This window comes from Ammospiza nelsoni, chromosome 5 (genome assembly GCF_027579445.1).
Source record: "Ammospiza nelsoni isolate bAmmNel1 chromosome 5, bAmmNel1.pri, whole genome shotgun sequence".
Taxonomy (NCBI): domain Eukaryota; kingdom Metazoa; phylum Chordata; class Aves; order Passeriformes; family Passerellidae; genus Ammospiza; species Ammospiza nelsoni.
Window position 1 is genome coordinate 15348205 of NC_080637.1, and position 14647 is coordinate 15362851.

Sequence of the window (14647 nt, forward strand, 5' to 3'; positions counted from 1 at the left end):
TTTTTCTGTTGTTTTCAAATTGTTAAAATGCTGAATGAATTTTATAATTGTAGGTATTTAAATTGACGCTTTGCTTTATTCCTCTCTGCTTTATAACATTTCATTTGGATAAACCATAGGTGAGTACAATTGTACTCATGTAGTATTGGCAGGCAGCTGGTTGAAAGGATATCCTTGGAAACCAGTTGTCAAATCCATGTTTCATGCCATTGAATTTGAATTGCCTCCTCTGAAATCATTGCCCAAAAGCAGAGACCAGCTTCTTGATTTAGTTTCCAGAGGCAGCTGCCAAGTGTTTGAGGGCGATGCTAATTGCCAGCTAGTGCCGAGTTGAGTGTGGGACTCTTGGCACACACCTTTGCAGGCTGAAGTGCAGTTTGTGTTTGTTTGTGTGTCTGCAGGCCCGCCGCAGGACCACCACGCAGATGGAGCTGCTGTACGCGGCCAGCAGCGAGCTGGGCTCCGACGGCAGCGCCGCAGACGCTGCCCCCGCTGGCTCTGCTGCAGCAGCCGCTGAAACCCAGGAAAGTGGGGCTGCTGCTGACACACACGACACTTCTGCTAGGGACAGAGAGTTTATATCCCCACCATCTGGCTTACCTTCTAAGATAGGCAGCATGTAAGTTTGGCTATGCTGAACTAATTATCCTTTGCTTTTAAAAAATGCATGTTGCTGATTTCTTGTAATCTATTATTTTAACTTTACAACTGAGGTTGATATACTTGATGCTTACTAAATAATACTGACAAAGCTCTTTCCTTTCTACCATCACCACTCTAGAAAGTATAAATGCAGTCTTGTAGGTACTGTGGTTCTTACTGAAGATGTAAGTTCTGTTAAGCTGCTTTGTTATTGTAACCATGTTCTATGTAGAGGGGAAAACCCCTCTAGTACCTTGAACAGTTTGCTGTATTAGTGCTATGGGAAATGCACATTCTAGGGAGATAGTGAGAATCTGATTAGAACAGCAGAGAGATTTAAAAAAATCCAACAAAACACAATTTTATAATGGTATTTGTATATGGTCCAAATTATTAGGAAAAGTCTTTCAGTGAGTTGTCATGTATGGACCATGCATAAAATGTAGAAGTCTAAGCAACAATAGAGTATTCAAGTAAAAAGTTGAAAGGAAAATGTTAGATATTATGAATCTTCAAAATCCTTTCTGTTTGCAGGTTGCACTTACCTGCAGAACAGTTTTACTAATCGAAAGTATCTCTTGATTCTAAACAGAACTAAAAATAATTTTGTCATTTTACTTTGGGACCAGCAGGTGTCTCTCACACACACTCTTTATTTTCACTTGCTCTTGCTGTTTATTTTGTATCTACCAATATCACTGCTGGTTATTGGCCATTCACTGCTAGAGACCCTTTTCTTGGCTTTTTTAGGTACTACCTCCTGTGTTGCACAAGCTCATGTGTAAATTCAGTACACTTCCCACATTCAATGATGCGTCCACATTCAGTGTCCCGTAGCTATCTTCACATTTCAGGTTCCAGAGTTAAGCATCTTTTAATATTCACCTGTCCTATTTGCATAATATTTTTACAGCAGTCCCTACCTAATGCACATTTGCAATTTGTATTTTTTACTATGTATTTCTGGCATGTGCTTGAGGTGGCAGTTGTGAACAGTAAAACACTGCTGACAGCAATTATTAACCCATGCTGATGGCTTCAGTGCAAATAGAATCTGCTTGGAAAGAATGCTGTTGAGGGTGAGCATAGGTGGAGAAAACCCACTTGTTTCAGCAGTTAGCATGAGATCAGTAGAGACTTTTGAAGCTTCAAGATCTAAAACATCAAGTGTTATGACCTGGCATCCAAGACTCAGGTAATGCCAACTTTTGCCTCACTCTATCTTCTAGAATGTATCCATTTATAAAAGTGAGCCAGCAAAAAGGCAAACAAGGATTTTCCCAAAACTGTGTTCTGCAAGAATTTGAGAGTTGCATACTGTCAAAAAGTCAATTCAGTCAGCAATAGGCCTCACAAACTGAATTGGTATTGATCATGCTTCTGTAGATAAGTGATCAAAAATTCCCACAATCAATCTGCAGTGACCTTCTCACTGCAAGTGTATATGTTTTTTCAAAACTAGAACTCTTGCTAGTTTATCTGGTCCTAGTTGAAGAAAGCTTGTCTTTATGACCCATCTGGCCTTCCCTTATAGGCCTGTGGTGCCAGCATATCTCTTGTAATAAAATATATTATTCAGGAGGAGATTTGGACCTTACCTGTAATAAATGTTTTCTTCCTTCTGCTACTTACTTAAGCAACATTTGGGAATGTAGAGGCTGTAATCCAAAATATGGATTCCCAAAGAGACAAATTAATTGTATGTTTAGGTGTCTGCATATGTACAAACTGCTCCATTCTGGAACCCGCTCAGTTTTCTAAGGTCTGTGGTGATTCCATGGTCCTTGGAGAGGGATTTGTTACAAGGGTGTGTGTTTATAGGATGAGGGGTAATGGCTTCAAACTGAAAGCTTGTAGGTGTAAATGAGATATTGGAAGAAATTCTTCACTGTGAGAGTCAAACACTGGAACAGGTTACCTAGAGGAGCTGTGGATGCTCCATTCCTGGAAGTGTTCAAGGCCAGGTTGGATGGAGCTTAGAGCAGCCTGGTTTAGTGGAATGTGTTCCTGCCTAAGAGAAGGGGGTTGAAACTAGGTGATCTATAAGTCTCTTGCAATCCAGATCATTGTGTGATTCTGTTATTTAGGGAGGCACCTAAATACATATGGCCAGCAGTTAATTTAACTGGAATTCTGTTTACAAAGTTGGTTAGTGCTGTTGTCCTTTGATATGCTCAACTCATCTACAGCAGCTTTTTCAGAGGATAGTTGTCTTCTGTAGGACTTGTCAGCTCTGTTCAGATGTCTGTCCTGGCAGATAAAAAAGGGCTCTAGAAACCTGGAAGTAGGTATGTGTCCTGTTCCTTTTCTGTTAGGTCATTGCCATCATGCACCTGGTTTTTACACCTTTGCTTAGGAAGTCCATTCCAGCAAGATAGCTGTATTTTTATAATAACTGCATTGCCAGGCTTTCAAAAAGAATTCAGAAAATGATGATGCTATTTACACCCTCTTCTGAGGATGTTCCAGTGTGGAGTCAAAGATGGAAGACTCAAGGGCAGATAGAGAGAGAGCAAGTGGAAGTTTTCTCTGTGTCTGAGTATGCAGGATGCCAGTGTGAGGCAGAGGAGCTTGGGTTCCAGTTTCTGCTTTGGTTTATTTAATCGAGCAGCTGCTCAGTAGACATGTAAGCAACCCTGGCAATAGACACTACAGCCTGTTTGTCATCCTTGCTGGAAGACCTGTCAACCTGATTCATGGAATTTGCCTTGTGACCTCAGGGTTTTTGCATTTCTAAATGCATACTGGTCCAGCATAAAGAGAGGGAAGGGAGTGTGTCCTGTTCCACCTTTTTTGGTGTCCTTTGCACAGTATGCCTAGAGGTAAGGGAGCCCTACATAGAAATGGGTGCTCTGGCCTTGAGGGAATTGGATCCACTTTCTCCCCCTTTTTATGACTTAACTGCTAGGCTTCTGTGCCAAACCAGGCAGGTTATCACTTGTCCTCCTTTCCCTGTCTCTTGAAGACCCCAGGGAACTCTAGGGTTGACATGCAGTTCTTGGCATTAGGTCCCTCACATTCCAGTGAGGGTTTGTGATCACCTGAGACTGTCTCATCTGCTTGGGTCAGGTAGCTGTTTGTGGTTGTGCTGTCCATGTTAAATTATGTTCTTCTGCATTCCAGTCTCCAGGTGGATTTTATATAGCACAGATTTCCTCTTAAGGGAAACATGTAGAGAAGTTGGAGCTATGCATGTTCAGAACCTGTAGGGCTCTGAGATTGATGGTCATAACCATGTCAGGCAGGTGGCCTGCCAAATGAGCTTTATCTGATTAATGGAGTTGTGTGGAACAAAAACACTTTCAGAATCTGCTTTCTTGCTTTAATGAGTGTTTCATATTCATAGGAAAAAATCCTTCTAAATACAAAGAAATAGGAAAAACAAAACAAATATTGCTTTTGTGATTGCTCAACTAGTGAGAAATGGAAGTTCAGAAGAATGGAGACCACTCAGATTCCTTTCTTTTTTCTTTTGTCTCACTGTGGTGAAATAGCTTTAATACTGTCCTCTTGATATTCTTGCTAATTTTAATGGGGAATAAAAGGTTGGGAGGGGAATAAAAGGTTCCAATTCACAGTGACTGTGAATTGGAATTGTTTCAGAGTAAGAACTGGAGAGACAAATGAGGGATGGAAAGCAAGGGAGAAGGGAAGTGGGGGACAAAGAGAAACCATATTATAATAGCTTGTCAATGGGAAGTACCTCTTCTCACTTCCTAATTAACATGAGTATGTTACTGCAAAGTTTCATTTGTGTATAAGAATCATTGTGATTTCTCTGTTCTTCATGTCTGTAAATGGTCAATTGCAGATACAAATGTGGAATCTGAAATTTAAGAACTTCCATGATGTTAATTTGGGATGCATACTCCATTGTATTTCTTTTAGTGAGTCTCTTTTATTATTGAATTAGCATATCTCCTTTAACCGCTCAGCATCTGACACTGTATTTTCATCAATTTTGAACATTAATAACTTGAATATAAAAATATTCAAGTGTGAGAACAAGTTTATAATCCTTAAATTCAAGAGAGACAACAATAGATTAAGTATGTTCTAAATTTGAAATCCCACTGAGAGAACGACAGGTAATGTTCTGTGATGGGCCTTAGAGTGAGATAATGATTGCTCTTGTTTTAGTTCGAGACAGCCATCTCTTCCAGAGAAGAAAATACCTGAGCCTTCACCTTTAGCAAAGAGAAAAGCCTATGAGAAAACAGTGGAAAAGACAAAGACAAAAGAACAAAAACTGTAAGATTATTTTAAATTCATTTCCTCTGACATAATTTGAACTTTGAATTTTCTTGAAAAATAAATCTATATTTTTCTGTTTCTTTTCTTCCAGGACAGTTTGTATTGCTGCCATTGTAGATATTATTGCTCAGCTTATGAGTGGTTGTTTGGGATTTTTTCCAGGTTGCTTTTCTGTACAAAATAGCTCGGGGCAGAGCCCTGAGAAAATGTCCTTTGGAGCATTTGCAAATTGCTTTTTTTTTTTTTTAATCAAAGTCAACAGTATCTCTAAGAGCCTTCAATTTTATAAGAAATTCTTCGTTTTACATTTGTGTTTTCTGCCTGTAGCTTTCACTTTTACCACTTAATCTTTGAACATTGTGCCATCTTACGCTCTGCAGCCCTAAGCTTTTTGCCTTCTCTGAAAAATATCTGTATTAAATCTCAATCATTTGCTTAAGAGAAGAGCATCTAACGTTTGAGGCATGTTGCATCTAACTTTTCTAACCTGTTAAAGAAGATGTTCTTTTTTTTTTTGTAGCTCAGATTCTGGAGCCCCAGAGGCTAGTCTGTCACCTCCTACTTCCCCACCAAGCCGGCCCCGTAATGAAATGAATGTTTTTAGTCGTCTTACTGTTTCTCAGGGAAACACATCAGTTCAGCAGGATAAGTAAGTCACAAAGGGAAGCCTCAGCCCCCAACCAGGGAAATGCAAAGTGTGCTCAAGTTTTCAGTGTAGTGTCTGGTAGAAATTTTGCCCTTCTGCAAGACAGGAGGGGAGATATTTCTCATGTGTTTCTGTAGTTTTCAAAGGAAATATTTTAAACTATCATGGAACCACTGTAAAAATTTGAGAAGAGAAATTTCCTGCTGAACCTTGTTTCCTGTTTTGTAGGCTATGTCTGGTATTTGTAGTTTTAAACCCAAAATAGAAAATGGTAGAATTCTTAGATGCTTGTGTATTTGTGTGTGTGTTTACACTCAAAAATAGATTTTAGGTGATAATTTAGGAAATAGTGGTTTTGACAGTTACTCACTTGCTCCAGTGCTGCTCAGAGTGCTCCCACAATAGCACCTCAGAGGATGGGACATTGAAATGGCTAGAACACAGTTGTTTAGAGAGTATCCAAATTATTGAACAGACTGACTTTAGGAGGTGATCTGCAGGAGTAGATGATATTCATATCTTGTTTAGAAGAAGTAGAACAGATTTTTCTCACATTAGGCATCTGTTTAGGAACCTTTCTCCAAATGGCAGTGGACTTTACTTGACTAGAATCTCTTTACAGGTTTCAGTACTGATGCAAATACCATACAGTGCTTATGAACTGCAACTCAGATTTAAAATAAACCTTTATTTGTAACTCTAGCAGCATAAGAAATTGCTTTTGTCTGTTGGCACTATTTTTTGAATAAAATGGGGTTTTTTTCAGAGGTCTACAGCCACCACATACCAGGCAGTGGCTTGCAAGGCTTTCAGTAACTGTGCTTGTGACTTCCTTATCATAGCTTACCGTTCTTATTGCTAACTCCCATCAAACCCTTTTTGTTTTCTCTGACCTGACTTTGAAGTCAAGTAGAAATTGCTGAATCTGTCTGAGTTGAAAATGTACATCTTAAGATATACTGAAAATCATCATGTCTTGGGAAAATATTGTCTTGTATGTTTTCTTGGTTTTTATTTTTAAACATTTTTAGAAATGAGAGGTGAAGGATTTTGAACTTAGTGTGGCTTGCAAAGTGCTGTATTTATTTGAGTGAGTTATCATATTTAACATTTATATCTCTTTTACTAATATTTTGCATGTCTCTTCTACACTTAGCAGGCATTGATGTTCAAAGTATTTTTTTTCTTTTGATATTCTCAACAAGCACTATCTTATGGAGGTTAACCTGTGCATCTATCTTCTCCTTTTAATTTTTTGCCTTTACTTCTCTAAGAAAATGTTGGGGAAATAAGAAATTGCTCAGCTGCTGTTACTCATCTTCTGGAGCTGAAACAGTCTACTGTAACTTACTGCTGAGAGTGATATTTTAAGATAATTATTCTTTCCCCCCTACCCCCCCATATCATCATTGGTTTGAGATATACCTTGAGCAATGCTGCATAATGTTTGTGGATTTGCATTGCTTTTCTGAGTTGGCCATGCTGTTGTGTGTTCTTCTCATGTGGAGGCGTTCCTTTGCTGATACCTATATTCTTTCTCCTCACAATTCCACCACTGTTGATTGTAGGTCTGATGAAAGTGATTCCTCTCTGTCGGAGGTACAAAGGTACTCTCTCTTTCTCTTTTCTGTTTTCTTGACATCTCTCATCAAAGTTATTCCAGTTCTTAAGACATTTCATTTTGCTGCATGACTTTTCCTGATAGCTGTGCGTTGTTTCTCTTGCCTTTGCCGGAACGTGAAATATCTGAGATTTGGGTCAAGCATGTTTCCCCCTCTCCTTTTTTAGGGTATTCTTTTATCATTGTTGAGCATGTCAGGTGTTTTAATTATAACTGAGGTATGGTGTAAACATTTCCTGAGACACATTGTTTCTCTCTTTGTTTTCTTAAAAAAAAAAAAATAGAAGCAGACATTTTATAGTTCATTTACTTCCCTCCTTATTTTTGTTTTTCTTTTTACATTTTATGCTTTGATCACTAAAAATGAAATCCTAGTGTAAATAAAAATGAGTAGCTTTTATTACTTCTTTCTGAGACAATGCACAGTGGCTTAAGAGATCAAAGAAATGTTGCCACTTGTGTCCCTGTGGGTTAGGATTTTGGTACTCAGTAAAATATTAGTTTATCTAGAGAAGGGCAGTCAAATAACTGCTAATAATGTAATGGGGCTTTGGCTGGTCATTGTAGCAGTTGTAGTGGTTTTTGTCTGTAGATTTTAGAACACTGCATATACGTAGATAAGTAGCTCCAGGACATGTATTTTACATGGCTTTGTCATGGAAGTGAGTGGGTGAGAACAGCAGGAGGAATAACCCGTTTAGAGGCAGCATGATCCACTAGGGAATCCTACAGAGAAAATAATGTTAGTTTAGTATGATGCTAGAAAATAGAAGCATAGAGACCTAAATTAATTTAAAAGCAAATTGCTCCTGTTTTCTTGAAAACATAAAACAGTGTAGATGAAAGGTGAAAGCCTTTCCAAAACAAGGAAGATAATGTTACACAATTCAAGACACTATTAATACTAGTAAGATCTAAGGAAGGGTTGCTGAGGAGTAATGAATTATATGAGTGAAGATGTCCTGAACTGTAAAAATGTTAAAAATCATAATTTTAATGTACTGGATAAGCTAATCAGTTGTCACAAAGTTAGCTTGTATCATAAAGGACTTTTTCCTTTCTATAGCAAACTTCTGGACAATATTACTAATTTTTTAGATTTTCCTAAAGCGTCTGATACTTTTTTTTGTTTGGTTTTGTTTTCATGAGATAGGGCTATGGTTTAGTTCCTTTTCATCACAGTTATGTGTGTGATTCCCAAAAGAGCATGACAGTGAGTCTTAACTGCAAGCTGGTGGGTCACAGCTGTGTTGCATGTTTTGGGCATTACCTTGAGGCTTTTCTACACTTCACAGATTAAAGGGGTGTGTGTGCATGCAATTATATGCATGGGATTTTAGACTGCTAGTAATTTTTGTTTGGTAAAGAATTGTGAGGTGTTTATTTCAGGCAAGTTAGTCTTTTGGCATTAGCACAGAATTAGCTGAAAGTGCCCAGGAAGATTCCTCTGGGGTGTCAGCATTCCAGTCATCCTCCCTTTTAGCTATTTGAGCCATGAGCATGTTGTTGGGTACAGGGTGCAGTGGGAGCCTTTTCAGGCACAGAAGTTAACAGCAGTTCTCTGTGTCTGCCCACAGAATGCAGGCAATGTGAAATGCATGCTGAGTTTGGAATTGGTGGAGCACATTACATTTGCTCCATTTTTCAGAGCTGTTTATGCTGTTTAGATGGTTGATCTTGGGCATACAGAAGCTTTAAGTGTCCTGGTTTGTTCAGCATTATGTAGACTTTGCCATGTACCCAGCATTTAGCATCCTGTTGTCTTTTCATTTGTTTGTTATTTTTGTGATTTTCTTTAACTGATAGGCCAGAGTGGACATGTGTTGAGGCTAAATAGTAAAAGTCCTTACATAGTTTATGAAAGGCATTCAGCTGTTCTGCCCTCACATCTAAGAACTAGGTTAATTTTTTTTCCCTACATGCAAGTAAATTAGCTTTATCTGTGTCTATTACTGTGCCCAACTCACATTCCTTTTTTTCTTTAGGGGGATAATTAACCCATTTCCTGCTTCAAAAGGCATCCGATCGTCCCCGCTTCAGTGTATCTACACAGCTGAGGGGCATACCAAGGCTGTGCTTTGTGTTGATGCAACTGATGATCTTCTCTTCACTGGATCTAAAGGTTGGGCAAGCTCTGTGCACCTCTGCTGTCTACAGAGGCTGCTTTGACAGCTTGGGATGTTGTGAAAGTCTCAATTTGTGCTTGGTGCTGTAAACACAGTGGAAAATTCCAAGGGTCTGTTTCTCAACATAAGCTGCAGACAGATTTACAGTAATTATCTACAGGTTTCTAACTCCAAAGTGTAGTATTTGGCTGCATATTTGTCATGGAAAACCACAAAAAGCAGTAACATTAACACTTGTTGAGTGATAAGATGGAAGGAGTCATGGTAGCATGCAAACACATGACATGCAATGCCAATAGCTTCAGGTAAGGGTGGAGGTGGGAATTTGGACATGTTTGGCTCTACTGCACAGGGTTTGGATACTCTTATGCCATAGTTGGTTTTTTGAGCTATCTTCATCTGAGGATGTCTTCTGCTTCCTCTGTGCATCTTGTTTCCTGTCCTTTGTTGTTATGAGAACTGCATGGCACTTGTGGGACGGCCTGGAATTTTAGTAGCCTCTAAGTTCCTTACTGGATGGTGCAGTCACTCTATAAACTTCTCAAACTGATAGAAGCAGTGTTTTGAAGAGAACATTTTCTTCCTGTCTGTAGTGAATTTCCAGTATCATTGCTCAGTTTGACTTAAAGATACCACCAGAGGCCACCAGAGCTCAATGGATTCTTTTCACAAACACCTATTTTAATATAAAGGACTTGTTATTTTCTTAATTGTGCAGCCTAATGTGCTTGCAAAAAAGGACATTGATTTAGATTTTGTAAATAATACTTAGTTAATTTCTGTTGAGATTTTAAATTTAGTGGCTATGTGAGGGAAAAAATGGCATGTTTGAAAATTTTATTTTACATCTAGATTTAGTAGTTTTTTTGTTTTTTTTTTTAATGGATGTTTGCAGATGTTGCAAATATTAACCTTTGTGAAGTCATATCCTAGCTTCTTAAACTTATGGGAGAATTTTTTCTGTATATATTTTTTTGAGAGGAGTTTACCAAGTATGCTTTTACTCAAGAGTGTAGACAGTTGTTTAATTAAATAAAGTTAAATCTTTTGGAAATGGTTGCTGAAGCAGAAAGTCTTGGCTCACTGACATCAGATAATACTTGCAGAAAAATTCAGAAATGCCAGTAAACTCTCATGTACATTGCAGATCTTTGATCTTGGTAGTTGGTGTTTTAAAGTGGCAGACAGGTCTTGCTATACTTACCTTCATGCTATCATAACTGGAGTCTATACATGAAGCTTTCTCTTCTTCCTTCCAGTACTTATTTCAGTATAATTGTATATCTAAAATACCTGGAGTGATACAGACATCGTGCAGCAAGGAGAGTTTCTTGTTCTTGCCAGTAGGGTTGAAGATTTCTTGAAAACTTCTGTGCATTTGGGATTTTAATACATAAAAGGTTGCAGTATTTAAATTCCTTGGCTATGGAATGAAAACAGTGACTAAAGCACTCTCTGCTGGGACTTTCAGAGGCCCCCAAAACACTGAAGAGTTTGGGTCCCTTCTCACCTTTGTAGTTTTGCTGTGGCACTCAGAACTCAGCCATGCTAAGTCTCAAAACTCATCCTGAACTATGTTTTTGATAATGAATGATTGAATTAAAAATTGGATTATTCCCTTCATCTATCATCACCCACACTTTACAGCCTCTAAATTGTCTGCATTTTCACTTCCCTTGAGATTTTAATCCCTTTTAAAATGCTTTGGGAGCTAATATGCATGTCTTGAAAGCACATTTAATGATCAACCTTGCTTAGTTTTGATAATGATAGATGGATACCTATGTGTATTTCTAAAGAACTACTTAATTTAGCTGTGTTTCTGCGGTGTCTACAGAAATGGAGGAAAATGTATGAGTGCAAATGAATTAATGTGCTTTTAAAAAAATTAACAGTTTAGGAAAAGCATGAGATTTTTCAGGATTTTTTGATTATTGTTAATATTTTTCCCATTTTTGTTTGTCTTTATTTAGATCGTACCTGTAAAGTCTGGAATTTGGTAACTGGACAAGAGATTATGTCTTTAGGGGGTCATCCAAATAATGTGGTTTCTATTAAATATTGCAACTACACAAGCCTGGTCTTCACAGTTTCAACCTCCTATATCAAGGTGTGGGACATCAGAGATTCTGCCAAGTGCATTCGGACGTTGACGTGAGTATGCTGAACCTCAGGTGCCAAGCATTCAAATGAGCATTCTTATTTTTAGATACATTTTATGATATTTAATTCAGTATTGCAGTACAGTGTAACATAAGTACACTGTTGGCAATGTTTCTTTACATGTTCAGGCTAAGTCAGTATAGGACGCCAGTAATCTATGGGAACACAAAACAATTTGCTTATAGAGTCTTATCAGATGTTCAGTATTCATAATTGGCTTATAGCCTTTTTTGCTCAGTGAAATAGGTTTATTTTTAGAGAGTATACAAAGTATGGCAAACTAGCTGTAGAATTTGGGGGTTTTATTTTTTTTTCCTTTTTCTCCTTCTCTGTACTCAGGTCTTCAGGCCAAGCTATGCCTGCTGATGTGTGTTCAGGAAGTACTAACAGAACAGTTGCTATCCCAGCTGGAGAGAACCAGATCAATCAAATTGCACTAAATCCAACTGGCACATTCCTCTATGCAGCTGCTGGAAACTCAGTGAGGATGTGGGACCTGAAAAGGTACAGAACACCAGCCAAAGAGAATGTTTTTAGGTGGTTACATGTGCATAGGCAGCAAAGTTGTGCACATGACACAGTCAGTATAGTGTTTCTTCTATATGGTAGTGTCCACACCTGGGCAAAATAGGGTATCAGTTACAGATCAGCTAATCCATCTGTAGTGGTTACTGAGATAATGATTTTCTCATGTGTTAAGGTTGTGGTGAATCATTTCAGTAAAAATGACTGGGAAAACACAAGGTTTTGTTTGACAGGCACTACAAAACACACTTTTGTAAGGTGAGGATGGGAATCCTGACTAGTAATTGTTGATGAGATGATGGAAGCCAATGGAAGTAATGAAATATAATATGGGGTTATGATAGCTGCACTATAATTACACTTTTCCAAATAGAACCTGCTCCCAAAGAGTGCATTCAAAGTACAGAAAATACTTACGAGGGGACTGATTAATCTTTACTTTAAAATGTTCTAATTCCTATTTTGCATAAGTAGAGGGGTTTTGTTGTGTTTAATGTAGATTTAGTATTTATCCATGGATATGAACAATAGAGTATAGGTAAACAAGAGGATGAGTACTGAAGACAAAGGGAAAATAAAACAACCCATTTGTCACAAGCTGTGCTATGGACTGTATTGGATATGTGAAAAATTAACAAATCCTCATTTCTTCTCTTATCCCTAAAGATTTCAGTCTACAGGAAAGCTAACTGGTCACCAGGGTCCTGTTATGTGCCTTACTGTCGATCAGATCTCCAATGGACAAGATCTTATTATCACTGGTTCAAAGGATCATTATATAAAGGTAACTTGGCATATCAATCAGCATGGGATGCAGGCTTCAGCAGAAGTGGCTCTCATCTACACATTCAAAATGTGATAGCCAAAATGAAAATTATTTCACCAGTCATGGATCATGAATAATATTCAGTCATAATACTTACCACTTCAATACCTTTTTTGTTTCACCAAGAAATATGGATGCATGGTTGTCTCCAGTTTAGTTTTTTCTTAATCCCCATTCAATTGGATGTCAGATGTACAAAGTCTTGGAGAAATATTCATAACACCTACTTTTAGGTAACATTTAGCTCTTTATCTTAAGTCAGTGCCTCTCTTCTGGAGTGCAGACCTAATTGTTTCACCAGAGACACCCTGTGTGTTCCTCATGTAAGAGAGTCCAGGGTTTAGCCCAGGCTCGTTCTGAAGTGGGGAAGACAGCCAGGTCAGCACTTCTCAGGCAAGGTGGCCAATATACTTTTCTGTTTCTTGGAGTTGTGATTAATTTACTCAAGGCTGTGGAATCTGTTTTTTTGGGAGGAGGGGGGTTTTTTATTTGTTTGTTTTTGTTTTTGTGGGGTTTTTTTGTCTCACATCAGCCAGTGGCTATTTAAACCTACAAGCTCCTGTTTCTCAGGGCTACACCCAAATCACCAGACTTAATAAATTGTAGATCATCATGTAAAGGCGACCCTCACACTGCAAGAATGTGTGATGCATGAGGCCAAAGAGAATGGGCAAGAAACCCTAGCTTGTTATGAGGGGATAACCTTCTGTTCTTCTCACACACTGGAGATGAGTGTATGAACACAGCTAGGGGTGGAGCAAGATCCAGAACCTGTGTGAGCTTTCTCACTGAGCTAGGCTTTCATTTTTTCATATTATTCTGTAATTCTTGGATGCTTGGCTGGGCACTGTGCCAGATGCAAAAAACTGCCTGGGAGGTTGGTGCACAGTTGGACAGTTTGGGCTGTGGATTTGAATCCTCTCAGCAATGTCCCTATGGTTAGAGGCCAGGGGATTCTTAGGCAATGGGGAGACAGAGGCAGACACTCTGAGAATTACTTCTCTGCACAGTTCAGAATATTGGTTTCGTAATGAGCTGCCATCCTGGCACAGTAATGAGGGAAGGACCTCAGTGAGAACAACAGGGTGGGATCATGTAATCCAAGTTTGTCATGCTGTGAGCTCCTGAGACAAGCAAGGAGGTGGGAGGGCTTTTGGAAAACAAAGCTGTCAGCAGCAGAGAAGTTTATCTGTCCTTCTTGTCCTTCCTTTCTGTGGCCAGGCTACATAAATCCTCCTAGGTCTGCCTGACTCTTGACTTACATCACTACAATGTCCAGGGGTATTTCAGCCATTTCTGTGTGTTTCAGAGTAGTGTGTGTTCTCCAAAGTGAATATCCAGAATTGTCAAGCCAGCTGTCTATGAATTCTCAATGCTTCCATTCAGCATGGAGAAGAGAAGGTTATGTGGAGACCTCATAACTTGCCATTATCAGAAGGAGACTTACAGGGAAGCCAGAGAGGCACGCTCTTCATCAGAAACTGTAGTGACAGAACAAGGAGTAATGGGCACAGATAGAAAAAGGGGAAATTTATGTTATGATATTAACATGAAATTCTTCACTGTGTAGGTGGTGAGACACTGAAACAGGCTGTCCAGTGAGGTTGTGGATGCCCCAATTCTGGCAGTAATCAATGCCAGGCTGGATAAGGCCTTGAGCAGCCTGCTAAAGTGGGAGGTGTCCCTAGTACCAAAGAGGGTTTGGGACTACATGATCTTTAAGGCCCATTTTAACCCCTTAATAATGTGTGTTTCTCTGAATGGGTAGGTCTGTAGGGCTACCAGGCCTGGTGACAGATACTGTCATGTCACAGGAAACTACTGTCTTGTCTACTGAGTCAGTA

The 14647-nt window shown here is 38.9% G+C and overlaps 1 protein-coding gene across 4 annotated transcripts in view; it reads left to right on the forward strand.

The window, feature by feature from the left end:
* KIF21A (kinesin family member 21A) overlaps positions 1–14647 on the forward strand; it is an 86903-nt gene that overhangs the window by 65140 nt on the left and 7116 nt on the right. For 2 of the 4 annotated variants that reach the window (XM_059471829.1, XM_059471830.1), the window contains 7 exons: positions 402–619; positions 4783–4893; positions 5417–5545; positions 9149–9285; positions 11263–11443; positions 11792–11956; positions 12644–12761. In XM_059471829.1, coding sequence (XP_059327812.1) covers positions 402–619; positions 4783–4893; positions 5417–5545; positions 9149–9285; positions 11263–11443; positions 11792–11956; positions 12644–12761 — 1059 coding nt within the window. Of the gene's footprint in view, positions 1–401; positions 620–4782; positions 4894–5416; positions 5546–7110; positions 7150–9148; positions 9286–11262; positions 11444–11791; positions 11957–12643; positions 12762–14647 lie in introns of all 4 variants that reach the window. The other 2 variants (XM_059471833.1, XM_059471831.1) reach the window with 2 other exon arrangements.